This window comes from Mirounga angustirostris, unplaced genomic scaffold, assembly GCF_029215605.1.
Source record: "Mirounga angustirostris isolate CCGP_5_RB_7025 unplaced genomic scaffold, mMirAng1.0.hap1 SCAF_8, whole genome shotgun sequence".
In the NCBI taxonomy this organism is placed as follows: domain Eukaryota; kingdom Metazoa; phylum Chordata; class Mammalia; order Carnivora; family Phocidae; genus Mirounga; species Mirounga angustirostris.
The window spans coordinates 95,570,780-95,596,358 of record NW_026991716.1 but is presented as its reverse complement, the minus strand read 5'-3'; the positions used below and the strand labels follow the sequence as shown (position 1 = coordinate 95,596,358).

At 39.5% G+C, this 25,579-nt stretch overlaps 1 protein-coding gene across 5 annotated transcripts in view; it reads left to right on the top strand.

Annotated features, from left to right (window-relative positions):
* Nucleotides 1-25,579, top strand: part of CDK19 (cyclin dependent kinase 19) — a 175,401-nt gene that overhangs the window by 100,101 nt on the left and 49,721 nt on the right. For 3 of the 5 annotated variants that reach the window (XM_045865315.3, XM_054505499.2, XM_045865316.3), the window contains one exon: nucleotides 24,536-24,646. The exons of the other annotated variants lie outside the window; for them this stretch is intronic. In XM_045865315.3, the coding sequence (XP_045721271.1) occupies nucleotides 24,536-24,646 (111 nt within the window). The remainder of the gene's footprint in view (nucleotides 1-24,535; nucleotides 24,647-25,579) is intronic. 5 annotated transcript variants of the gene reach the window in all.

Here is a 25,579-nt window from a genome sequence, read left to right as displayed (position 1 = left end):
GTTTTAGCCTTTTCATGTACTTGAATTTCTTTTCTCTATAATATGGCTCTCATTACATTGTCTTTCTTGTTTTTGAGAACTTTATAGTTTATAATGGATATCACTAATATTCATCAATAATCTGTGAGGCTCTCTTATTATAGACGGGATAAGATTAGATTGTTGTGGCTTGCCCCTTTTTTTGTTGTTTCTTTAGGCACAGTGCTTGAATCTAATGGGGAAATAAAGCCTCCGGCGTTGTGGCTTGGATTCCTCTTGTGTTTTTAGGGGTGTATTATATTTCCATTTAGATCTCCTGCTCTGTCTTCTGACTGATGATGACCCAGGTTTCTGTTCAGAGTTGTTTCTGGGTGGTTGGCTCCTGGTCCCGTACAACTCAGCCATGTCGGGCAGTGATAGAACATGGTCTTTCAGAGATTCGCCCAGATTTACCAAGAAGTAAAAATGACTCGCAGGTGCGTTCCTGATGAACCAGAACAGATCTTCTCTCACAAGACCGTCTTGGCATTTCGACAAAGCATGAAGTGAAAGCTTTTTGTTTTTGTTCGAGTTGGCTTTAAGACTAATTTTAATTTTGTTTGCTTAGAAATTAATGTTTTTCTCTTGTATTTGCTTTTTCTAGTCACAGGCAGCCTTTCTTCTCAAATGGTGTCATGTACTTTGCATTGTTAGATGTGATCTACCGGCTCTTATGGCATAATATTTTCAATTCTGTACATATTCTGTTGTCTGAATTAGAGGGAGTTTGAGAAATGAAATTAGAACTGCTACTGTAATTTTTTTTTTTTTTTTTTTGTGATGATGAATTCCTAAAGTCAAAATCCTATTTGTCTGTTTGGAAAAATAGTAACCCATAATGATATATAGATATATATCCCTAGCAAACAGATGATTTGTCCACTGGAAGTTTTATCTTTAATACTGTTTTTGGTCAGATTCTACTCTCCTATATATATTTTGATGGTATGTAAAAATTTAGAGAATAATATAGCTTCTTAAAAAAGGCTTTCTATGGGGTGTCTGGGTGCCTTAGTCGGTTAAACATCTGCCTTCTGCTCGGGTCATCATCCTGGGGTTCTGGGATTGAGCCCCAGTGGCTGGCTTCCTGGTCAGTGGGGAGTCTGCTTCCCCTGACCCCCCACTCATGCTCTCTCTCCCTCTCAAATAAATAAATAAAAATAAACTCTTTAAAAAAGACTTTCTAGCATGATTGTGAGTGAGAACTGGGAATTTCAATTCTTGTTTTTTAGTCTTTGCTCTTTCATTCTGTAATTACATGTGGGCTGGTATTTATTTTCTTATGTAAAAAATTGGAAAATACCTCCTTCTTTTCTACCTCAAAGAAATTGCATTGCCATGAATAAAGATTCCATGTAAAGTCTAGTTGCTATTTATGTAGTAAATTTGGGACAATCTACTATTTCTTAATGTATTCTGACACTTTACCAAGGCAAACCTTTTCTAGGTACTTATTTCTTTTATTTTTTTATTTTGTTTTTTTAAAACACTTTTAAAATATAAATTGAATTAATTAACATATAGTATAGTATTAATTTCGGAGGTAGAGTTCAGTGATTCATCAGTCTTATTTAATACCCTGTGCTCATTACATCACTAGGTTCTTATTTCTTAAGAGGATTCTAAATGGAAAGGTAAAGAGAGATAGTTGAGGTATCAAGTTGTTATCTAAAACTGTTTTTTTTTTTAAAGATTTTATTTATTTATTTGAGAGAGAGAGAATGAGACAGAGAGCATGAGAGGGAAGAGGGCAGAGGGAGAAGCAGACCCCCTGCCGAGCAGGGAGCCCGATGTGGGACTCGATCCCGGGACTCCAGGATCATGACCCGAGCCGAAGGCAGTCGCCCAACCAACTGAGCCACCCAGGCGCCCCTAAAACTGTTTTAATATCTATAAACTTTAAAAGCTTTAACTTCTAAGTCCATGGTGGTGATTATTTTTTATTTTCACCCTCTTACCAATTTCCTTTTGAAACAACCCAAATGGTAGAATGCAAAAAAATTTATATCACCTTTGGAAAACTAATGGAGAGTCTCATTCCCACTGTCATCCTTTTGAAGAGCTGTGGTAGGAAACAGTAAAGGTAAGGGCAGGGTGAGGGTATACGTCAGCCTGCCAGTTGCCAGCCAGCCCATTCAGGAGAAATTGGCTAAGGAGGTCGATCAGAAAGCCTGCCTCTCCATGTAAACTTAGTAGCACGTGCAGGCTGGGAGCTAGGGCTGGAGACAAAAATGGGACCAGTGTTGTCAGTAGGTAAAATCTGTATCCTACCCTGGGTGGAGCTGCAGGAGGGAGGTGATTCTCCAGTGTATATCCTGTGTGCTGCAGCTGTGGGGTCAGAGTAGACGTCATGGTGCAGGGGGGGGTCCTTAGTAGTAAGTGAGTATAGCCGAGTTTCCTACCCCTACCAGCTTCAGGCTAAATGCGGAGGCTGTGCCCTATTCAAGAATTCAACTGTGATCTGCACCATCTAGTACAGTGTAGGCCAGTGCTGTCCAGTAGAACTCTCTGCAGTTAGGGAAATATCTGTGCTGTCCAGTATGTGGCCACTAGTCACACATCTTTGGAGCCCTTGAAATGTGGCTAAGAACTGCATAACCACCAAAAGCCTTAAAAAGGGCTTTCCTGGGGCGCCTGGGTGGCTCAGTTGGTTAAGCGACTGCCTTCGGCTCAGGTCATGATCCTGGAGTCCCTGGATCGAGTCCCGCATCCGGCTCCCTGCTCGGCAGGGAGCCTGCTTCTGCCTCTGACCCTCCCCCCTCTCATGTGCTCTCTCTCTCATTCTCTCTGTCTCAAATAAATAAATAAAATCTTTAAAAAAAAAAAAAAGGGCTTTCCTATTTCGGTTATTTTTCTCTTAAGGAGTTGATAGACAAAAGCTATTCATTACAACATTGTTTTTATATTAAGAAGCATATGTAATATCAGAGTAACAGAAATGTACTGGTTAAAGCAGTCTGTTTCATTCCCAGACAGTGGGATAGTATGCAGCCATTGAAATGCTGATATAGATAGACATTTATGGACAGAAAAGTTTTTTCCAATATGTTAAGTGAAAGGAGATTGGTTACAAAACCATGTGGTTAGTGTGTTCCCATATTTTTGTGTAAATATTTGAAGATATTGTGTGTGTGAGTATGTAAACACATACATAGATAAATAGGATCTGGAATTTAGGCATCAAAAGATTTATCTTTTTTTTTTTTTTTTTAAAGATTTTATTTATTTATTTGACAGAGAGAGACACAGTGAGGGAGGGAAAACCAGCAGGGGGAATGGGAGAGGGAGAAGCAGGCTTCCCACTGAGCAGGGAGCTCAACGCAGGGCTCCATCCCAGGACCATGACCTGAGCCGAAGGCAGACGCTTAACGACAGAGCCACCCAGGCACCCCCAAAAGATTTATCTTAATCCTCGTTCTGCCATTCGCTTTGTGCAAGTTACTTAACCTCTCAGCTTCTTCAGTTTTTCCACTGTAAAAGAGGGATTAAAAATAGCACCTATCTCATTGGGTTGTTTTAAAAATTAAATGAAATAACATGGCAGAATTGCTTAGCAGGATGCCTGTATTATCCTGTTATAAGATCATATAAAGCATCAGCTTTTTCGTGGTCATGGTGATTATTATTGTATCACACGTGTATGTGCGTAGGAGAAAGCTTAGGAGTACATAAAAAGTACTTGAAGATGTCTAGTAGGATTGCAGGTGACCTATGTTTTCTTCTTTGTGCTTTTCTATGTTTTCAGATTCTGGTATTGCATTTGGGCAATATTACTTCTATAATTTAAAAATGTTTAAAATGTTTAAAACTTTTGGGGTGCCTGGGTGGCTCAGTCAGTTAAGCTTCTGCCTTCTGCCTTCAGCTCAGGTCATGATTCCAGGGCTCTCTGCTCATCAGGGAGCCTGATTTTCCCTCTCCCTCTGCCTGCAGGTCTGCCTACTTGTGCTCTCTCTCTCTCTCTCTCTGTGTCAAATAAATAAAATCTTAAAAAAACCCACAACTTTCTGTGTGCCTAAGTAATTAACAAATGATAATACGAGTTAAGCAAATGACTCATGGTAAGTGGATGAAAGATTTATGATACAGATTTATAATACGGATTTCATCACTCTCTTTAGAGATGCACAACTATTTTTGTGATTATACAAAATCTGTAAAATTAAGGCCGTTGGAAATGTAGTAGTGTAATCGAAACACATTCCTAAATGTAGAATTAGAGTTTTAATCATGTTTACATCTGGGAAGACTAAGACAAGTTATGTTTTAACTTGTATCCTTCATAATCTGGGCAAAAACTACATTTATCTCTATTTGGAAATGGTTTTGTTTGTGATTGCTTATTTCTGGGGTTCAGTCGCTCTAATGGTGTTGTAGATGGTTGGCAAAGCTGTAGACATCTAGGTAGAGTATTGCTTTGGTGGAGAGCATTGAATTTTGTATTTCCAAAATTGTTGGCCACAATCTTTTATATTTCACTTTGCTTAGAATTTACATGTGTCAGGTTCTGTTCTAGGCTCTGGGGAATGAGATGAACGAGAAAGGTGGCAGTCTTTCCAGGTAGGCAATCAAACAACCAGAATAGTAGGATCTTAAAGGTGGGTATGATAAAAGTAAGTGGGTACAGTAGGGTACCAGTGGAGAAGTGGTCAATTATATTTTGAGTGAGGGCGGATGGTGGGCAGAGAAAGGTAAAAAGGGGCTATCAAGGAAAGGCCAGGATGTGGAGCTGGATCTTGAAGGTGAGTGTCTCAGTATTTGCAGGTTGGGGTCAAGGCCTTTGTGGCAGTGAACCAGCTGTGGTGTGAGGCAGCATGGGGTATTGGGCAGCCTGAAAGTGGGTTGGTGTGGCTTAAGGTAGAATACAAGCCAGAGGCCAGCCAGTGAGAAAGCTGGAGAATCAGGTCAAGGAACTCTAGTGTTGATGTTTTCAGAAATAGGTTTAGGATAAGAGAAACTGCTGACCATTTTTTTGTTTGATCAGATCTTTTAAAGAACGCTCACTTTTTTTTTTTTTTTTTTTTTTGACAGAGAGAGACACAGCGAGAGAGGGAACACAAGCAGGGGGAGTGGGAGAGGGAGAAGCAGGCTTCCCGCAGAGCAGGGAGCCCGATGCGGGTCTCGATCCCAGGACCCTGGGATCATGACCTGAGCTGAAGGCAGACGCTTAACGACTGAGCCACCCAGGCGCCCCCCAAAATGCTCACATTTAATAGATGCCATAGATGTAGATTTGAGGTGTTCTGAACCATGGAAGTTTTATGTGAGATCATAGTTTTTCTTTCTTTTTCTTTTTTTTTTCTTTTCCTCTTCTTCTCCTCCTCCTTCTTCTTTTTTAAAACGATGTGGATCTTACCATATCACTAAATTGACAACTGAAACTATGTATTTCCTGATTTAAGAATAGCCTTCCTGAAGGTTCTTTCAGCTCCTTCTTCCTTCCCTATTCCCTAAGTTCCCCCTTCTTACCACTGCACCTGTACCAAACTCTGACTCCCACGAGGTCTTGTTGCCCCGCTATAGGGACACCTTTAAAGAATTTGTGAGTTAGAAGTAAAGGAAGGGAGGAAGCTGGGTAAAGACCTGTAGTGGTTCAGTAGCTGATTTCGCCATACTCGCTCGCTTATAAGGAGGCTATTCTGTTCTGGATCATAATCCTGTGTTGCTTGCTTTGTTTTTTTCCTACTCATTAAAACAAAATTTCAGATCTTTAACCAATTAGATATTCATTTGGGCCAAAGTTAGCAAATAATTCTGGGAAGGGTCTTATATGAAGTCTGGGCAGATGTTTACTTTTTCTTCCTGCCCTGTGGATTCTTCTCTCTCCATATTTAAAAATATTGAAGACTCTCCTATCACACAAAGCAAAACAGTATAAAACCACCTCTCTGAGGCCTTAGTGCCCCCATTCATAGCCTGTCAGTTTCTCCTCACCACTAACTATTAAGGGCAGCCTAGCATTTGTTGCAATCTGACTTTGTTTCCACTTTCAGTTTAGTTAAAAAAAAAAAATTATTGCGTGCCCACCAAATAACCAGCCTTGTTCTCCATGCAGTAAATAACAGTGAACAAGACAGCTGTGATACTTTTCCTTTGGAAGTGTCAGTGGAGAAAACTGTTCTTTCTAAGCTTCCTAAATACCTCCAATAGATGTTGACAAATCTAATAGACACTTCTCTCAACACTTGAAATCATCTATTCTCCCTTCTGAGAGGAGGGAAACCCTCTGGTTTTTATACCAATATCCTCTCTCCAGGGAGAAGAAGGCTTTTCCTCTGAGTACACATTCTGAGTCTTTGTGTCATCCTCTTTCTCTTAAATGTTTCTTTTTCAGACTCTTAAATGTTTTTATTTCAGGGCGCCTGGGTGGCTCAGTCGGTTAAGCGTCTGCCTTTGGCTCAAGTCATGATCCCAGGGTCCTGCGATCGAGTCCCTGTTGAGCATGGAGCCTACTTCTCCCTCACCCTCTGCCCCTCTCCCTGCTCATGTTCTCTCTTTCTCTGTCAAATAAATAAAATCCTTAAAAAAAAAGTTTTTATTTCCCAAAAGTGCTCCCTACTAATTGCCCTTCTCACCTTTGCATGCAAAACACTTCTGGGGCCATCTTATCCCTGTGCTGATGACACCTCAGTTTTTTGTCTCCAATTGCACACTCTCTCCCGAGTTCCAGATCCACATATCCAAGACTGCTATCAAGGTGCCCCACGAACATCTCAAACTCAGTCATGTTTGATAGTAAAATCAACATTTCTCCCAACCTCAAAGCTGTAATGCTTTTCCTTGTCTCTAAATTTTATAACTGTCGGGGCGCCTGGGTAGCTTAGTAGGTAAAGCATCTGCCTTCCACTCAGGTCCTGGGATCGAGCCCACATCGGGCTCCCTGCTCAGCAGGGAGTCTGCTTCTTCCTCTTTGGCTCCCCTTGCTTGTGCACGCTCTCTCTCTGTCAAATAAATAAATAAAAATCTTTAAAAAAAAATCAAAGAAATCGCACCATCTTTTTTTTTTTTTTTAAAGATTTTATTTATTTATTTGACAGAGAGATAGTGAGAGCAGGAACACAAGCAGGTGGAGTGAGAGAGGGAGAAGCAGGCTTCCTGCCAAGCAGGGAGCCTGATGCGGGGCTCGATCCCAGGACCCTGGGATCATGACCTGAGTCAAAGGCAGATGCTTAACAACTGAGCCACCCAGGCGCCCCAAAATCGCACCACTATCTATTCAGTGGTTTGTACCATCCTGGATCATTTACCCTTAACATATCATATTAATTCTGCCCAGCCCTCTTTTTATTGACTTCCTTTCTATCCTTATTGCCATTGTTCATGTCCAGTAATATCTTCCCTCCCTGTCTCTCCCCAACCTTTTAAAAAATTTAAATTCCACTAATTGACATATAATGTATTACTTTCAGGGGTACAAGTCAGTGTGACTCATCAGTCTTATGTAATAGCCAGTGCTCATTACATCATATGCCCTCCTTAATGTCCAGCACCCTGTAATCCCGTCCCCCCACCCCCCTCCCCTCTAGCAACCCTCAGTTTGTTTCCTATCATTAAGAGTCTCTTATGGTTTGTCTTCCTCTCTGATTTTATCTTGTTTTATTTTTTCCTCTCTTCCCCTATGGTCCTCTGTTTTGTTTCTTAAATTCCACATATGACTGAGATCATATGATAATTGTTTTTCTCTGACTGACTTATTTCGCTTAGCATAATACTGCTAGTTCCATCCACGTCATTGCAAATAGCAATATTTCACTTTTTTCATGGCTGAGTAGTATTCTACCTATCTCTTTTTTAAAGACTTATTGGACTCACTGCTTCTAAAATTAGTTTTGGCCTATGGTCCCACACTCCTGGGATGTATGTGGATTACCAGAATCTATTTAGTCATGGAACCCATAACCTGAACAACTTTTGACTTCTAGGTTATATGAGAACTTAAAAATATAACTAAAAGGATTTATTGGTGTTTACTATATTCATCGTATGGAATGACCATATAGTTTAACAAAGAGTTAACATAAGTATATAACTATATATAGAAGTATTAGGATATGTATAAAAAGGTAGATAATATAAGTCATCATATGTTAAATTCAAAATGAGTGGGATAATATAATTGCCATAGGGATTTAGAAGAGTGAGAGATCATTAATGGTGAATCCCTTCATGAATGGAAGAGAACAAAGGAAGCAAAAAGCCAGCAAGGGTTAGTGGAGGATGGGGCATGGCTGAAAGGGAGAAAAAGATGGAAGGAGTAAAGATACATGAAATTAAAGTTTGTCACATTAAAAAAAACAAGTTTTCTATGGATGCACTGACTGCATAATGTATAGGGTTTAGTTGCCATGTTAGTGAAAAAAAGTCTTTTGATTTCATTCTCCTATAGTTCTTCAGTTTTACTTAATTTATGGTGACTAAACTATGTTCCTAATCCTGGCTAATCATTTTTTAGTTGTTTATCTACCCTCATCAAACAGGTGATTGGGCAATAGATTGTGTTTGTAACCAGAATAAACACATCCTTTGACACCAGAAAGAACCTAAAATACATGCCTTCATGAATATCTTTTGTATATATATTCAAGCTATGTGATCTTCTGTCAATATTCTGAAATTCTCAGATAGCCTAGCATTTTTAAAAAGTCAGTTATTTTGGTGATTTCTTAATAGATAAACAATCTTAACCAAACTTCTTTAATTTCGATCTTATCAATTCCAGAGATTATTAATGTTTATAACTTAAAATGTAGGGCTATTCCCAATAAATGTATGTAGATTCATTTTTTAAAAATTCACTGATTAAAAAAAATTCATTCAAGTCTTCATGTACATTGTATAGGTATCTTATTAATACATCTCTTTAGATTTTTCAGAAATTATATTTTTTCTTCATTACCATTTCAACTATTAGTATTTTTTTCAAGCTGGTCATACTAAGAATTGGCATATAAAAACTCAGTTTAATATAAGATGGTTCTTGGCTTTGGAATGGAAATGATAAGGTCATTAAGATTTTTCCTGACTCAGTAGTATTAACATATAATATCCAAGAGCAGTGGTTTTCAAGCTCTTTTTGACTGTGACCCACTCTTGCTTTGGCTCTATCTTACTTGTAACCTATGAGGTACACGGTGTTTTCAATTATTTTCTCCTCTAGTCCCAATTGAGGTGATTTCCCCTGATGGATGAGAAATGCTGGTTGCAACTCACTAAACTGATTTCGTAATCCATTAACGGGTTATAAGCTGCAGTTTGAAATACCGTATCTTAGAGTAGGTTTTATAACTTAAAAAATTAATATATAACTTAATATTATATTAAGTTATAAATTAATATATAACTTAATATAACTTAAAAAATGCATAGCAGTATGAGGTAGCAAATTCAAATTATGCATAATTTGTTCCTTCAGGTAACTCCTGTTGACATTTCAGAAATATTGAAGTAATATAGCCTAATAGGAATTCAAAAAATACTGAAAGATTTAAAATGAAAAATTTTAAACCTCTGTCTTTCTCATCCTGGTGCTTCTGTACAAAAGTAGCTATATATGTGCTAATATAGACATAAAAATACAATGACTTCTTTTGGCCTTTCCAATGTATTTTTATGTGTTTATTAGCACATATATATCTTCTATTTTTAAAAAAAAATTTTCAAAGATTTTATTCATTTTGTTTTTTTAAAGATTTTATTTATTTTTGCAAGAGAGCAAGAGAGGGAACATAAGCAGGGGGAGTGGGAGAGGGAGAAGCAGGCTTCCTGGCGGAGCAGGGAGCCCAATGCGGGACTCGATCCCAGGACCCTGGGACCATGACCTGAGCCGAAGGCAGACGCTTAACTGACTGAGCCACCCAGGCTCCCTTTATTCATTTATTTTAGAGAAACAGAATATGCGTGTGAGTGGGGAGGGGCAGAGAGGGAAGAAGAGGGACAAGCAGCCTTTGCCTTGAGCATGGAGCCTGACAGGGAGCCGATCCCACAACCCCAAGATCAGACCTGAGGTTAAACCAAGAGTCTGACGTTCAACCGACGACTGAGCCACGTAGGCGCCCCTGTATCTTTTAAAAGTACCAAAAGAGGTTATATTCTGTTCTATCTATATTAACATTTTTTCTTGGTACTCTTTCCATACCAACAATTCAGATCTAATTCTTACTGTATTCTTTTTAATGGCTATATAATATTTCCACCATAGGGATGGGCCTTTAATTTATTCAGCCAGTTTCCTATTGATACCATTTAGATACTTTTTTTTTTTTTTAAAGATTTTATTTATTTATTTATTTGACAGAGGGAGAGAGAGACAGCAAGAGAGGGAACACAAGCAGGGGGAGTGGGAGAGGGAGAAGCAGGCTTCCCACGGAGCAGGGAGCCTGATGTGGTGCTGGATCCCAGGATCCCTGGGATCATGACCTGAACTGAAGGCAGACGCCCAATGACTGAGCCACCCAGGCGCCCCCCATTTAGATACTCTTAAGCTTTAAAATTTCCTTCAGAAATTTTTCCCTATCTCATAGATGAAAGATATCTCCATTGCTTCAGTTCGCATTCTTATATTGTGAGATAGTCATATTTTCATATAATTTTTTACTATTTTAGTTAGTATTTCCTTTTGTGAAATGTCTATTCATATTCTCTGCCCATTGTTTTATTGATGTGGTTTTTTTTTTTTTTAAGATTTTATTTACTTATTTGACAGAGAGATAGAGAGCACAAGTAGGCAGAGCGGCAGGCAGAGGGAGAGGGAGAAGCAGGCTTCCCGCTGAGCAGGGAGCCCAACACAGTGCTCGATCCCAGGACCCTGGGATCATGACCTGAGCGGAAGGCAGTCGCTTAACAACTGAGCCACCCAGGTGCCCCGAAGTGGTTTTTTTTCTTAATGATTTTTGTAAGCCCTATAAATCAAGCAAATTAGCCCTTTAATGTTAATGTCTTACAATTTGGTGATGTTTTCCACGTTTGTTGTTAGCCTTTTGACTTTGTTTAGGATATATTTTCTGAACAAGACAGTTTTGTTGTCAGATTTATCAACCTTTTCCCTGTGAATTTTACTTAAAAGGAGCTTCTCCCTTTGGCAGATGTTTGTTTTCAGTGTGACCAGAACTTATGTTGGAGAATTACATTTCAAAGAGGAGAGTCTAGTGAGATTTGACATTTTATATGTATTTTTCAAGCAGCTGAATGAAGACATTTCAAAGCTCCAAGATTATTCAAAGAAAGCTTACTTTAAAGTTGATGTCCTTTTTTGCATCTGTGCTCTGCTAAACATAATATTATTGAAAGTTATAGTATTTTGAATTATCTTTCATTATTATAATGTAGTAATTACTAGGGTTTTTTTCCCCTAATTGTTTTAACATATTTTCATAAAAGTCACATATGTCACAATGTAGCTCTTTTAAAAAAGTAAAGGTAGAGGCCCCTGGGTGGCTCAGTTGTTAAGCATCTGTCTTCAGCTCAGGTCATGATCCCAGGGTCCTGGAATCGAGCCCCGCGTCGGGCTCCCTGCTCAGTGGGAAGCCTGCTTCTCCCTCTCCCATTCCACACTGCTGTGTTCCCTCTCTCACTGTTTTCTCTGTCAAATAAATAAAATCTTAAAAAAAAAAAAGTAAAGTTAATACTCAGTAGAAATATTTAGGATTTATTAATTCTAGTAGATGTTTAATATAAAAGAAGTCATTTATTTCATTGTGGAAACTCACCCCCCTCTGTGTTTGCTTATAATGCCTACAAAGGTTTTTTAGCGGAGTAGGAAGGAAGTAGATTTTCTGTTTAATGGAAACAATACAGTAGACATTTCCTGGATTGCATTTTGGTCAGATCATTTAGTAGCTTTACTTATTACTACTGTTTAAATTCCCATGAGGTCTTCAGGAGCTATAAATGATTAATTTATTTGAGCCTTGACTTCACTGTGTTTATCTTCTCTGGAAGCATAGTGATGTGAAAAACGTTGAGTTACTGGTATTGGTATTTTAGCTATTAATAATTAATCAAAACCTTTAGCTATAAATTGTAAGTATGAGTGCAATTTCTTGTAGTTGTATGGGAGGGGTGTCTGACCACTGATAATGTCAGTCATTCTGAAAAGCAGAACATCCAACATGGATGAAACAAGTTCCTTCAGAAAGCAAAACCCTCTCCCTCTCCCTCAAAATCCTCAGCCGGAACCATCTAGATGGCGGGCAGGGAGGGAGTGGGTAAGGGATGACCTTCAGGGCTACTTGGTTGCCTGCTTTTATTAAAGAAAATGTAAACCATATATTTTAGAAGTATAAGCTGTAAGGGTATGGGTTAGGTGTGAACCCAGATAGCTTGAGAGTGCACTGAAATAAAAATAAGGTTTATTATGGCCATTTAGGATAAAATTACTACTTTTTTTTTTTTAAGATTTTATGTATTTATTTGACAGAGAGAGAGACAGTGAGAGAGGGAACGCAAGCAGGGAGAGTGGCAGGCAGAGGGAAAAGCAGGCTCTCTGCTAAGCAGGGAGCCTGACACGGGACTTGGTCCCAGGACCCTGGGATCATGACCTGAGCTGAAGGCAGACGCTTAACGACTGAGCCACCCAGGCGTCCCTAAAATTACTACTTTATTTGCTTAACTAATCAGATGCCGACTTCAATTTTCAGACTTACCAAATTCCTTGTTAGAAATTTTGTTTCTTGGTTTTGAAAATATTATTTTTTCTATGTGGAATAAATGTCATTTAAGCAGTGTGTTTGAAAACCAATTCCTGTCCTGCTGCTTTCGTTTTTTCATTCAACAAAACCTGCCGAGAGTCTACTTTGTGCTAGGTCCTGTGCTAGGTGGTTTTATAAATATTCATCTGGAAAGAAAAGACACATCTCTGTTACACAGTGATAGAAGTCTGCCATGGCAAATTTAGAACAAAGTGGGAATTGCATTTGATATGTGCTCCTAAAAGATGAATGGTGAAGGAGTTCTTAGAGGTGACGTCTTCCGGCCATAGTGAGAGTAACTGCTAGCTGGTAGTGCACTTGCTGGCTGGTGGAGGCTCTGTACTGCTCAGGTCTCTTTCCAACAAGTATGCTGCATTAGGAGCACCTTCTCTGACTTCCCAGAGCACGTTAGGTTTGCTGTGTATGCATATATCTTAATAACCTCATCATAATTTTAATTTAAAAATTATTTCTTTACTCCTTCTCCTCTTTGGTCTCTATTACGCCGTAAACCTAACCTGAGGCTCCCTGTGCCCGCAGTATGCTAGGCACTCAGGTTTATTAAGGAATTTTGACTTCTTTTTTTTTTTCTTTATCATTGTTACCTGCTGGGTATTTTCTGTCATGCTTCTGCCTCATCTGCATGTCCTAGGCCAAGGCTTTGTGGGAGATACTGGGTAATGGGCAGCATTCTGAGCAGTGGAGACCTTGGGAGCCCATTCCTGATGATGGCATACGGAGTATCCTTATGGTGAAGGCCACAACCTATGGCAGTTATGATACTCCCTTTGTCAGGGAGTGTTTTTTAAAAACACTCATAGTTTAAAAGCTCACTGGTTCTTAATTTGGATCTTATCCATCTGCCTCATTTACAGTGCAGTTTTTTTTTTTTTTAAAGATTTTATTTATTTATTTGACAGAGAGACACAGCGAGAGAGGGAACACAAGCAGGGGGAGTGGGAGAGGGAGAAGCAGGCTCCCCGTAGAGCAGGGAGCCCGATGCAGGACTCGATCCCAGGACCCTGGGATCATGACCTGAGCTGAAGGCAGTCGCTCAACCAACTGAGCCACCCAGGTGCCCTACAGTGCAGTTTTATCTTGAGTCTTAGCTCCGCCTAGCACCCCATTCCCCAGAAATTATTTCTGGAAAAATAGATTTAGCCTTTGGGGTGGATGGTTTTGAATGTTCTGTTTAGAGTTTTAACTTTGAAGCCATTTAAGATTTTGAATGGGAGAGTTAACATTATCAGACTTTTTATTTTAGGAAGGTATTTTGATGTCAGTGCATAGGATGTATTAAAAGAGATAGGAGAGGGGCGCCTGGGTGGCTCAGTCAGTTAAGCGTCTGCCTTCGGCTCAGGTCATGATCCCAGGGTCCTGGGATCGAGCCCCGTGTTGGGCTCCCTGCTCGGCAGGGAGTTTGCTTCTCCCTCTGCTGTCCCCCCCGCCCAGCTTGTGCTCTCTCTCTCTCTCTCAAATAAATAAATAAATAAAAATCTTTTAAAAAAATAGAAGAGATAGGTGATACATCATCACTCATTAATTCAGCCAGCATTTGTTGAACACCTACCGTGTGTCTGGCTTGTTCAAGACAATGGAAATGTAGAGATGGAAGACACAGTCCCTGCACTCCAGGACCTTACAATCTATTAAGGGAGATAGATAATTAAACTACATCATAATTTTATTTAATTAGTTGTGTGTTAACAAGAAATACAGGATGGATGGAAACAGAAGAGAGATACCTACTTCTGACTAGGAGTTTCAGGGAAGACTTCTTAGAAGCAGTGATAAACTACTCCTTTCTTTTTTTTTTGTTTTAAAGTTTTTATTTATTTATTTGACAGAGATAGAGAGAGCAGGAATACAAGCAGGGGGAGTGGGAGAGGGAGAAGCAGGCCTCCCGCCGAGCAGGGAGCCGGATGTGGGGCTCGATCCCAGGATGCTGGGATATGACTTGAGCCGAAGGCAGACGCTCAATGACTGAGCCATGCAGGCGCCCCTAAACTACTCCTTTCTAAAAAAGCAAGTAGGCATTAATCAGACAGAGGGTAGGGAAGATCTTTCCAGGCAGAGACAGGGGCCCATGTGTAAAGGTGAGAATTCATGAGTGATATTTAAAAGGCAGGGTATGTAGCACTTGTTCAGTGCCTGAACACTGATTGATGGTAAGTTTTGAGCTTACCTTGGTAATTAGGAAATATTAGTGTAATTGCAGGAATAGTGGGCACACTAAGAGGGAGAGGTCGGCAAGTGATGTTCAGTCTTGGATCTGTGGATTTTGAGGTACAGAGAGATTCATGTGGACGTAGATATGCATAGTTGGAAATTGACGTCAGAGCTTAGGGGCAAGGTTAGAGCTAGAGCTAGAGATTTGGGATTCTCCATAAAAGTAGTAGCTAAACCTCAGACACATGAGTAAGATGTTAAGAAGGACTGCAGAATAGAGAAGGAAAAGAGGACTAGAGACAGAATTATGGAGAGTAAGACAATACTTTTTTTTTTTAAAGCAAGGATCTAATTAAGGAGTTTTAAATTAGATTTTTTTTCCTTCCTCATTTTGCTTCTAGGACAAAAACAAGGATAGATGAGAAGAAAATAAGCATTTGTTAGAAGTTTATTTATTGAAACCCCAAGGCTCTAAAACAATGTCCAGAGTCAAAGACAAATTTAGTTTCAATAATTGTGAAGGTAGGGAAGATTTTCAACCAGGAGCATTGAAACAAGAAAAGATTTTCTGATTACCACTCATTGACTCAGAAAGCCCTTGAGAATTCCAGTTCCTTAGGTTTTACTTTGTAAACTCTTTATTTTGATTTGCATTGGTTTTGTTTTTCATATTTAAGCTTTGTATATTCAGAGTGCTTATAAAACACTCATAGTTAGGGGTGCCTGGGTGGCTCCATCAGTTAAGCATCTGCCTTGACTTAGGTCATGATCCCAGGGTCCTGGGATCGAGCCCTGCATCAGGCTCCCTCTGCCTGCCGCTCCCCCTGCTTGTGCTCTCTCGCTCTCTCTGTCAAATAAATAAATTAAATCTTTTTAAAAAACACTCATAGTTTAAAAAGAACATATCAGCTATCATAGTTGAGGGGATATTTATTTATTTATTACAGATCTTATTTGGTTTCAAGTATCTCTCAAGTACCTGTAGTACTTGAGGTCAGAGAGAAAAGGAAACCAGATTGCTACAAAATGGAAAGGAAAGTAACTTTCCTATAGCTATGGTATTATTATAGATCGTACCAGGGGAGTTTCAGGAATTTGGTAAGGAAATGCTATGGCATTCCCCATCACAGCACATCTCCTTTTTTTTTTTTTTAAGAATTTACTTATTTATTTGAAAGAGAGAGAGCACAACCAGGGGGAGGGGCAGCAGGAGAGGGAGAAACGGACTCCCTGCTGAGCAGGGAGCGGGGCTTGATCTCAGGACCCTGGGATCATGACCTGAACCAAAGGCAGATGCTTAACCAACTGAGCCACCCAGGCGCCCCAGCAGCACATCTCCCTTTAACAGGTTCTCCGACTGTCCAGAGTGGTTGGTCTCTTCCACTCATGTATGTGGGCAATAATAGCTATTATTCATCAAGAACTTACAGTATGCCAGGCATTCTGCATATATTATGTCATTTAGTCCACATCACATTCTTGTTAATAAGAGTTAATTAATAAGAGTAATAACTATAATTTATCAAGCACTTAATATGTCCTATGCATTGTGTTACATAGTCAATGTACTTATATTCATTTAATTCTTACAGACCCTGTGTTTGTGTTTGGCAGTAGATATTCATTATTCCATGAGGCCCAGAGGGGTTTTGAAATCAACTTGCTTTATGTCATGCAGCTAGTAAGTCAGGACTGAAACTCAGATCTGGGAATTCTACAATCTGTACTTTTTGCATTATGCGTGCTGCTTCACTGTCGCCTCTCCTTTGGGGCAGTCGGAGCATTGACCTCCCTGAAGCTTATGACTGGTACCTAAGCAGTGTCCCTAAAGTAAAATAAAGCAAAATAATTTAGGGCCACCTTGAGCCAGAGCTGGGTTACTGTTTTATAGACCCCTTTTCAGAGTATGAGTGCCACCTGCTGGGAGGTTATAATGTATCTATGTGCTTGCAAAGACCAGCTTCCCAAAGGGCTGCTGTCACAGATGTGGAAGTGGCAGATTTCTAAACGCTAATTCTTAGCTTGCCGTTTAGGAATACTGCAGCATTTTGGAATTAGCTGAGTCCCCTCTTTGCCATAAAATAAACTGCTTCACGACGTGGATGGAACTGGAGGGTATTATGTTGAGCGAAATAAGTCAAACAGAGAAAGACATGTATCATATGACCTCACTGATATGAGGAATTCTTAATCGCAGGAAACAAACTGAGGGTTGCTGGAGTGGGGGGGGTGGGGTGGGAGGGATGGGGTGACTGGGTGATAGACACTGGGGAGGGTCTGTGCTCTGGTAAGCGCTGTGAATTGTGCAAGACTGTTGAATCTCAGATCTGTACCTCTGAAACAAATAATGCAATATATGTTAAGAAAAAAAAAAAAGAAGAAGGTAGCGGGAGGGGAAGAATGAAGCGGGGAAAATCGGAGGGGTAGACGAACCATGAGAGACGATGGACTCTGAAAAACAAACAGGGTTCTAGAGGGGAGGGGGGTGGGAGGATGGGTTAGCCTGGTGGTGGGTATTGAGGAGGGCACATTCTGCATGGAGCACTGGGTGTTGTGCACAAACAATGAATCATGGAACACTACATCTAAAACTAATGATGTAATGAATGGGGATAATATAAGAATAAAAAAATTAAAAAAAAACCCTGCTTCATTTGTCTTCCTTTTGTGTGTGGGGGGGTGGGTGGGAGGGGGTCATACACTTTAAAAAGTGATGTAACTCAGTGCTTCCTAAAGTAAAGGCATTTTCACCATGGGAAAGATTGATAGTCAAATGAATCCTACAGTTACTTTCTTTCTTTCTTTCTTTTTTTTTTTCCTGCAGTTACTTTCAACAGATCAAATAAGAATAGAAAACTGAGGGCGCCTGGATGGCTCACTCGGTTAAGTGTCCGATTCTTGATTTCGGCTCAGGTTATGATCTCAGGGTCGTGAGTTCAGGCCCTGCGTCAGACTCTGCACGGAGTGTGGAGCCTGCTTAAGATTCTCTCTCTCTCTCTGTCTGCCTCTCGCCCACCTCTCTCTCTCTCACTCTCTTAAAAAAAAAGAATAGAAAATTGAATTTACTTTGAGATAAATGAGTCATTGAAGTATAAGAGGACCCTTTCCATTCAGATACCCTAAAAGAGGAATCTGGAACCCATGGGAGGGGGGCATCAGAGACTTGGAGAGCAGAAAGAGGGGTAAGAGGGGAAGAAAGATGTATGTATAAAAATTAGAATGGGTTCTGTAATTGGTAGTCTAGCCCAAGCTTCCCCAAAGTGAGTCAGGATCCTAAATAGTGCCTTCGAGAAAAAAGATTAGGATTGTAACTTTGAATTATATGTTTAGGATAGTGAAAAGTAGATACTCTTTATGGTCACTTAGATGCCCTTGAAGATCAGGTAAAATCTTGGGATGTTCATTGCACATTCTTCATTAGGCTCCTTTGAGATTATGTTAGTACTCTAAGTATCTGCACAGGAGATGCTATCATTTAGTGTAGGATTTTCACAGGAAAATCACATTATACTTAACTGTTGTTTAGATATGATTAAAGCATATCTATAGTTGCATGATGTCATGTTGAACAAATATTTGTGTGACAAGAGATTCAAGTCCATTGGTAAAATCTGATATTGCCAAGAATGAAGGAAAGTACAAGCACAACTGTCCCCTTTCTTCAGGTCCCTTTTCAGATCAATCACGTAAGGAACCGTGATAGTTTGATAGTATCTTATCTTAGCAGGAGATATCTTTCTGGAGAGAAAGAACTGTCTTTTGGGTGTGTGTGTGTACATGTGTGTGAGTTTTTAAATGATAAGAGTAAGTTTTTAAATTATAAGAGCTCATTATAGAAAACTTGTAAAATAGAAAAATAGAACTAAAAAATCACACCTAATCCCACCACCCAAAGATAACTATGTTAATGTTTTGATGTGTTTCCTATTTTACAGACATTTAATACTTTGCAGCTTTTTCTACTACATCACAATATTGTAAGTCTTTTCTCATGTATTTAAAAACTCTTGGGGGGCGCCTGAGTGGCTCAGTTGGTTAAGCGACTGCCTTCGGCTCAGGTCATGATCCTGGAGTCCCGGGATCGAGTCCCCCATCGGGCTCCCTGCTCAGCGGAGGGTCTGCTTCTCCCTCTGACCCTCCCCCCTCTCATGTACTCTATCTCTCTCTCTCATTTTCGCTCTCTCAAATAAATAAATAAATCTTAAAAAAAAAAAAAACTCTTGGTATAGGGCACCTGGGTGGCTCAGATGGTTAAGCGTCTGCCTTCGGCTCAGGTCATGATCCCAGCATCCTGGGATCGAGTCCCGCATCGGGCTCCCTGCTCCTTGGGAGCCTGCTTCTCCCTCTGCCTCTCTCTCTCTCTCTGTCTCTCATGAATAAATAAATAAAATCTTTAAAAAAAAAAAAACTCTTGGTATATGCGCATGAGGCTACAATATGTGGATATACTGTAATTCACTTGTCAGTGAATAATATTTCTTATTATCAGACATTTATGTTTGCTGTTTTTGTTCATTTGTTTCTTCAGTAAATAGTGGTAGAGAAATTTCCTTTTTTTTCATTTGTCTGCTTCAGTAAATTGGGGTAGAGAATACACTCTTGTGTGGCATCTGTTTAGGGTCTAGCATTGTGTTAGTAAACTAGCCTTGAAAGTAATCAGTGACTCATCTGTTTTGTTCCTCAGGTGTGTCCCCCCGGGTCCCCTTCTCCTGTGCGCATTTTCTTCAGAATTTTGTAGTGCTTATTTCATTCACAGCCCTTTCAGGAAACACCCTCACAGCGCCCTTTTCCATTTCAGGTTCTGCACAGGTGAAATACCTCACCCTGAGCTATGTTTCTGCTCTTCACATCAAGGCAGCTCTCTTCTGCTTCTGGTAGTGTGGGTGCTAGTTGAGAGAACTATTCCTTTTTAAGCTTAAAATAGATGTAGCTTGCAGAAAGTCAGTATCTTTAGAAAAACTACTTTAGACGTAGTCTATTCAGTTTATTAAAAGCAAAATCGTTCAAAACACCTTTTGGAAGGATACCAAAGTTTTATAATATTCCAAGCTCTTTACTGATTTGTTTTGTAAGAACTAGATAAGTTCAGTAGATTTAATTCTTTTGACAAATATTTATGGAGTGCTTACCATGTGCCAGGCACCATTTTAAGCATGGGGGTATAAAACCAGCAAAAACTTTGCCTTCATGGAGCTTATGTGTTAATGGAGAGAAACAGACAATAAACAAGATAAAATAAATAAACAATACCTAGGTCCCCAATTCCTTAAATGAAGCTTTGGGAACCAGATGTGTTTTAAAGATTTTTTATTTTTTATTTATTTATTTGAGAGAGAGAGAATGAGAGAGAGAGAGCACATGAGAGGGGGGAGGGTCAGAGGGAGAAGCAGACTCCCTGCCGAGCAGGGAGCCCGATGCAGGACTCGATCCAGGGACTCCAGGATCATGACCTGAGCCGAAGGCAGTCGCTTAACCAACTGAGCCACCCAGGCGCCCAACCAGATGTGTTTTAGATTCAAAAATTTTAAGAAGATTTTAGAAAGATAATATGGTGTATATATTATGTTACCTAACACCCAGGGAAGCAGTAATCAAACCTTTTAATATTCTTCAGTATCGAAGTATGATCATTCACACTGGGATGAATAAAGACTATGACAGCTTCATGTTAGTGCAAGTGAGATATTTCTGCAAAATGAGTATCAAAGGATAATTTCCAAAAAAGATAAAATTATGATGTGATACAGAGATGAAATGAATGCATTTTGAAGATTTTATTTAACTTATTAAATGAAGGAACCCAATAGATGGTATAGCCCATTCAAAGGAGAATCCTTAGAACAGACATATTTATAGATCAGGAATATTAAAATGATGGGCAAATTGAGGCAAAACTCACCTCTTCCATAACAGGAGAAGGAAGTCAGTGAACCTCTTCTGGACAGGACAGTTTGCATGTGTATAGACAAGAATTATCCTGCATTGTTATCAGTTATCTATAATGTACAGAGTTGAAAATAGCTTCCATAGAATTAGAATCTGATAACCTGAAAGGATGTGCCCTTGACAGTGTATTTTTTTTTCCACTGAGGTTAAATTTTTTTTTTCCTACATGAGTTCCTAGAAAGCTTTGTTTTCTGAGCTCTTCAGAATTATAGATAAGGGAAATAGAGGCATAATACATTTGACAGTGATAGTGCTTTGCAGAAAAATAAAGGTGCAGAGGGAGGTTACAATTTCAAATAGAGGAGGCAGGAAAGACTCACTGAGAAGGTGATATTGTGAGTTGAGTTAAAGTAGATGAAGTTGTTTACCTGAGTAACTGGAATGATGAGGTTGCTATGAACTGAGCCAGAGGAAGAGCAATTGAGGTAGAGGGCAGGGGAGGTGGAGATCACCCCTTCAGTTTGGGCCCTTAGACATTCAAGTAGAGATGCTGATGCAGTTGGATACACATTGCGGGAGTTCAGGGAAGATGTGCGGGCTAAAGATGAACATTGGGGAGTTCATGCACGTCGGTGACATTTAAAGCCCTCAAACTAGATGAGATCACTAAAAACAGGGCTTCTTCTATGGGCCAGGCTCTGCGTTAGTCCCTGGGGATACAGGGATAAATTAAAAATTGTTCTCAAGGTTTAATGGGGGCAGTTATAAACAGTCAAAGCAGTATAAAAATATACTAATATAAATACACATAAAGTACAGATGATTCCGTGAAGTCAAATCTGAGCGTCATCTTAAACTCCATCACCCTCAAACTTCCTCGTTCGGTGACCTGACCGTGAGACATGCACAGAAGATATTCAAAGTGTGGGACCTTTAATATCAGCTGGCTTCTCCACTAACCCCCTCTGCCCAGCAAACTTTCAGTGATACTAGAGAGCCTTGCTGGTGACACTCTGCATGGCTTACAGGGCTCCCCATTATTTGGCATTTGTCTTATCCCTTGCTTTACTTGAATGAATAAAGACTGTAACAGCTTCATGTTAGTACAAGTGAGATATTTCTGCAAAACGAGTATCAAAGGATAACTGTACACTTAAAAATGGTTAAAATGGCAAACTTATGTATATTTTACCACAATAAAAAAAAATGGAACATAGAAAGGAAAAGACCTAGAAATACATTGCTGCTGTAATAAAAAAAGAGAAAGATTTCTACCTACTAAAATTGTATACTGATACTGGAGAGAATTTCTAGGATAGATTGTATTGAAAACAAGTGCTATCTTTTGAGTAAATAAGGACAGATAAAAATATATAGTCATATTTGCTTTTATTTGCATAAAGAAACACTGGAAGGATTAACTAATAAAAGTTGTTAGTTCTAGCAGGTAAGGAGGACTAAGGTCACCAGGGGCAGGCGTGGTAATGAGACATCTCAATGTATAATATCCTTTTATGTACTTTTGATTTTTGGACCATGTAAATGTATTACCTATTCAAAATAATGTTTAAACATGGGAGTTAAAGTGGTTTCATTGTAGAGGGATCATCAATTTGTAGCCACAGAAAACAGCTTTTTAGAGATACTGATTGAAATATTGCTACATGTGACATCCCCTCCCCCAGACAAGTCAGAGCCTGGTTTAGATGAAGAAGTGAGTTTCACCTCCCTTCCACTGCAGGCAACAAAGAGAACGTATTCTGGGTAGAGATTTAATAAAGCCAAACTCTCTTAGTTCATTAATACCAAGAGTCAGAAAGAGAGGGTGACAAGACATTGCACCTGCAGTGAGGCCTCTTACCAGGGTCCAAATGCTCGAAGGTTGACCATGGCAAATAGGGTCATTAAATATATTAAGCTACTGAGTCTGGGAGCCTTAACCATTCAAAAACAGGAAAACTGTCTGGATATAGCTCTGCATCCCTCCCCCCACTTTCTCTGATTCTGTCACTAATTAGGAGCATATTATGTCTAACATTTGCATCTGAAGCAAGAAGCAGGATTGTTTCACCTTTCTTAGGCAGTGGGAGCAGAGAGAGCGGCCGATAGCTGAGCACCCACCTAGTGGCCCCCCTCCTGCCGTCCCCACCAAGGGAGTAGGACTATTATATCTTCTCTAGACATTTCTTTCCAGCTCTTCTTTCCCACCTAGATCCAGTAGGAAATGTGGATAGAACCCTGAGGCAGACTGCGTAAAGTAGAAGGCTGTCTCTGGGCAGCCCAGCCCATCCTAACTCTTGCTTCTTAGCTGTGTCCCAGGGCATGTGGTTTGAGGGAGAGCCCAGGGAGTCATATCCGGGAACCATGCCCAGATTATAGCTGGTAGAGTACCACCTTCCAGCAAGGTGGTCAAAGTGCAGGTCAAGAGAAAAAGCTGAAGTACAGAGCCAAAATGAGAGAATTGAAGGACTGGGAAACAACATTGAAAGTAGTGAAGAATTCGGCAACTGCGAAGAAATTTATAAAAGTTCCAGAGATGGAATTCACATGATTTTTTTTATAGGATTCCAGCACAGGCACTGAAGGTATACTTTACTCATTTAAAGTTATTAGGAAAAAATAATAAAAGTTATTAGAATGGGGGAGCAATTCATTTTTCTCTTGCCTCATTGATCAATTTGTAGGTCTGTCTTGCCCCTTACACTGTAGGAATTGCAGACAAGGACTTTAGCCATAGTGGACAAAGCATGGACTTTGGAACTGGGCAGATCTCTTTAAATCCAAACCGCTTCTCTTTCTAGGTGTTTGGTTTTGGTCAAGTTATTTTTATAACACTGGACTTCAGTTTCCATGTGCATCATAGGGTTGTTATAAGGATTTAACGAGAGAAAAACGTGTATATATGATCATCCTACACACAGAAAGTATTCAGTAGAAATTTTGTTCCCTCTTCCGTTTTGTGTCTCCCACAGAGTTTTACGTTTAAAAGACGTTCAAAATATCAAATTGAGCATGTTAGTGTTAAATTTGAACGCTGGTTAAGGACCGCCTGAGGCAGGCATGTTTATAAGGCTTTCCCCTCGAACAGTGAAAGTTGTTGTTGCTAAATAATTTATCAAGCAGTGCCTGTTATGTGCCAAGTGCTAAGGTTTCACTTGTGGATCTGGTTTATCTTTTTATGATTTCCTTCTTACTATCAGGGTTCAGCTTCTACTCTGTGAGGGCCTCTTCCTTACTCTCTATTTATGGGACCTCTTCTCCACACCATTTTTTTTTTTTTTAATCAGTGGGTATGAGAGACATTACCTTATACTCACTGTTTTTCTAAAAAACCTCAACGACATGCTTTAGGCATGGATAAGTGTGGGGACTGTTATATCTCTTTCCTTTTTTTGTCAAATATTTACTGAACACCTCCTGTGCTAGGGTAGAAAAAAACAGAATGAATACGTGATTCCTGCTCCCCAATAGTAAAAAAAAATAAGCACACTCTAAATTATATTTAATTACTTCATGATACAATATTTACTTTTGTTTACCATTTTACATTTTACTGTTTAAAATGATCCCGTTTTGCAAACACTCACATACATGTGGAAAAAGAATTTGGAAGGGTATCCACCAAGATGGGGCAGAGCTTATCTTGGAGTAGGGGTATTTTTTTAAATTTTATTTTGCTTATCTGGATTGTCTAAATTTTCAAAAATTTCACTAGAAAGTGCATCATTTCCCCCTGCTTGCGAACAGGAGAGTGACCCCTCTCTTCCTCTTGCATTCAGCTTTTGCGAGAATTGAATCACCCTAACGTGATCGCCTTGCAGAAGGTGTTCCTTTCTCACAGTGACAGGAAGGTGTGGCTGCTCTTTGATTATGCAGAGCATGATTTGTGGGTAAGTCTAAACTCGCTTTATTTTTGGGACCCTTTCCTCTAGGTACAGAGAAACAGTTGTATATACGCACTGCATATTGCTAATGCGCGTAAAGGAAAACTTGCTTTGTTGACCAGAGTTTAAAATAAATATTAAATGCAAATGCAGATTTAAAAGAACTCGAGCAATAAACACTGTCATATCCTGAGAAAATGGTATTTGTAACATTCAGAAATTTCACTTCAGAAAGTGGTAATGTGTGTGAGATTGTAATTTTATGCAAATCATCAATGACCGTTTACCGGTAATGTGTAGTGAAAATTGCTTTCCTTTGTGGTACACACAGTAGTTCAACTTTCACCAATTATGTACTTGTGAATAATTTCCCTTTCTAAGTTAAGGTCCGTCTCTTGCAGCATTTTTCCAATTAAAACTGACTCCACCAAATGGAAGTACATATATAGTTTTACAAATATTAGCCAAAAATTCTAATTCCAAAATTTTTAAGTTAGAAATCAGGGTATTTAAGCATTTTATCCAAGGAGTTGCTAAAAGTACAAAAATTCAAACTTGGCAGTAAGTCCACGTTTTTGATAGTTAAGTTTTGACTTAACATAGTTTGGTGTGTCATCTATATATACGGCACATCTGTTTAGGAGTAACTTTAACAGACTTACAGGTCTTGAAGGAACTTTCAGAATTTATGCTATTATAGCATATTGACAAGAATGTCCAATGAATTTCTCTCATGGATATTCATAAAAATTATGTTTTCCCCATTTCTCTGTATCTTTTATATTTCTGCCAAGGTTTATTTGATAACGTGTGCACTTCACTTTGAACGTCAGTGATGTGACGAAAGAACATGTAGTGCATTGGACTAGTCAGGTCCTGTAGAACTGTGTTTTTTGTAACATGGTGGCCCCCAGCTGCGTGTGCCCATTGAGCACTTGA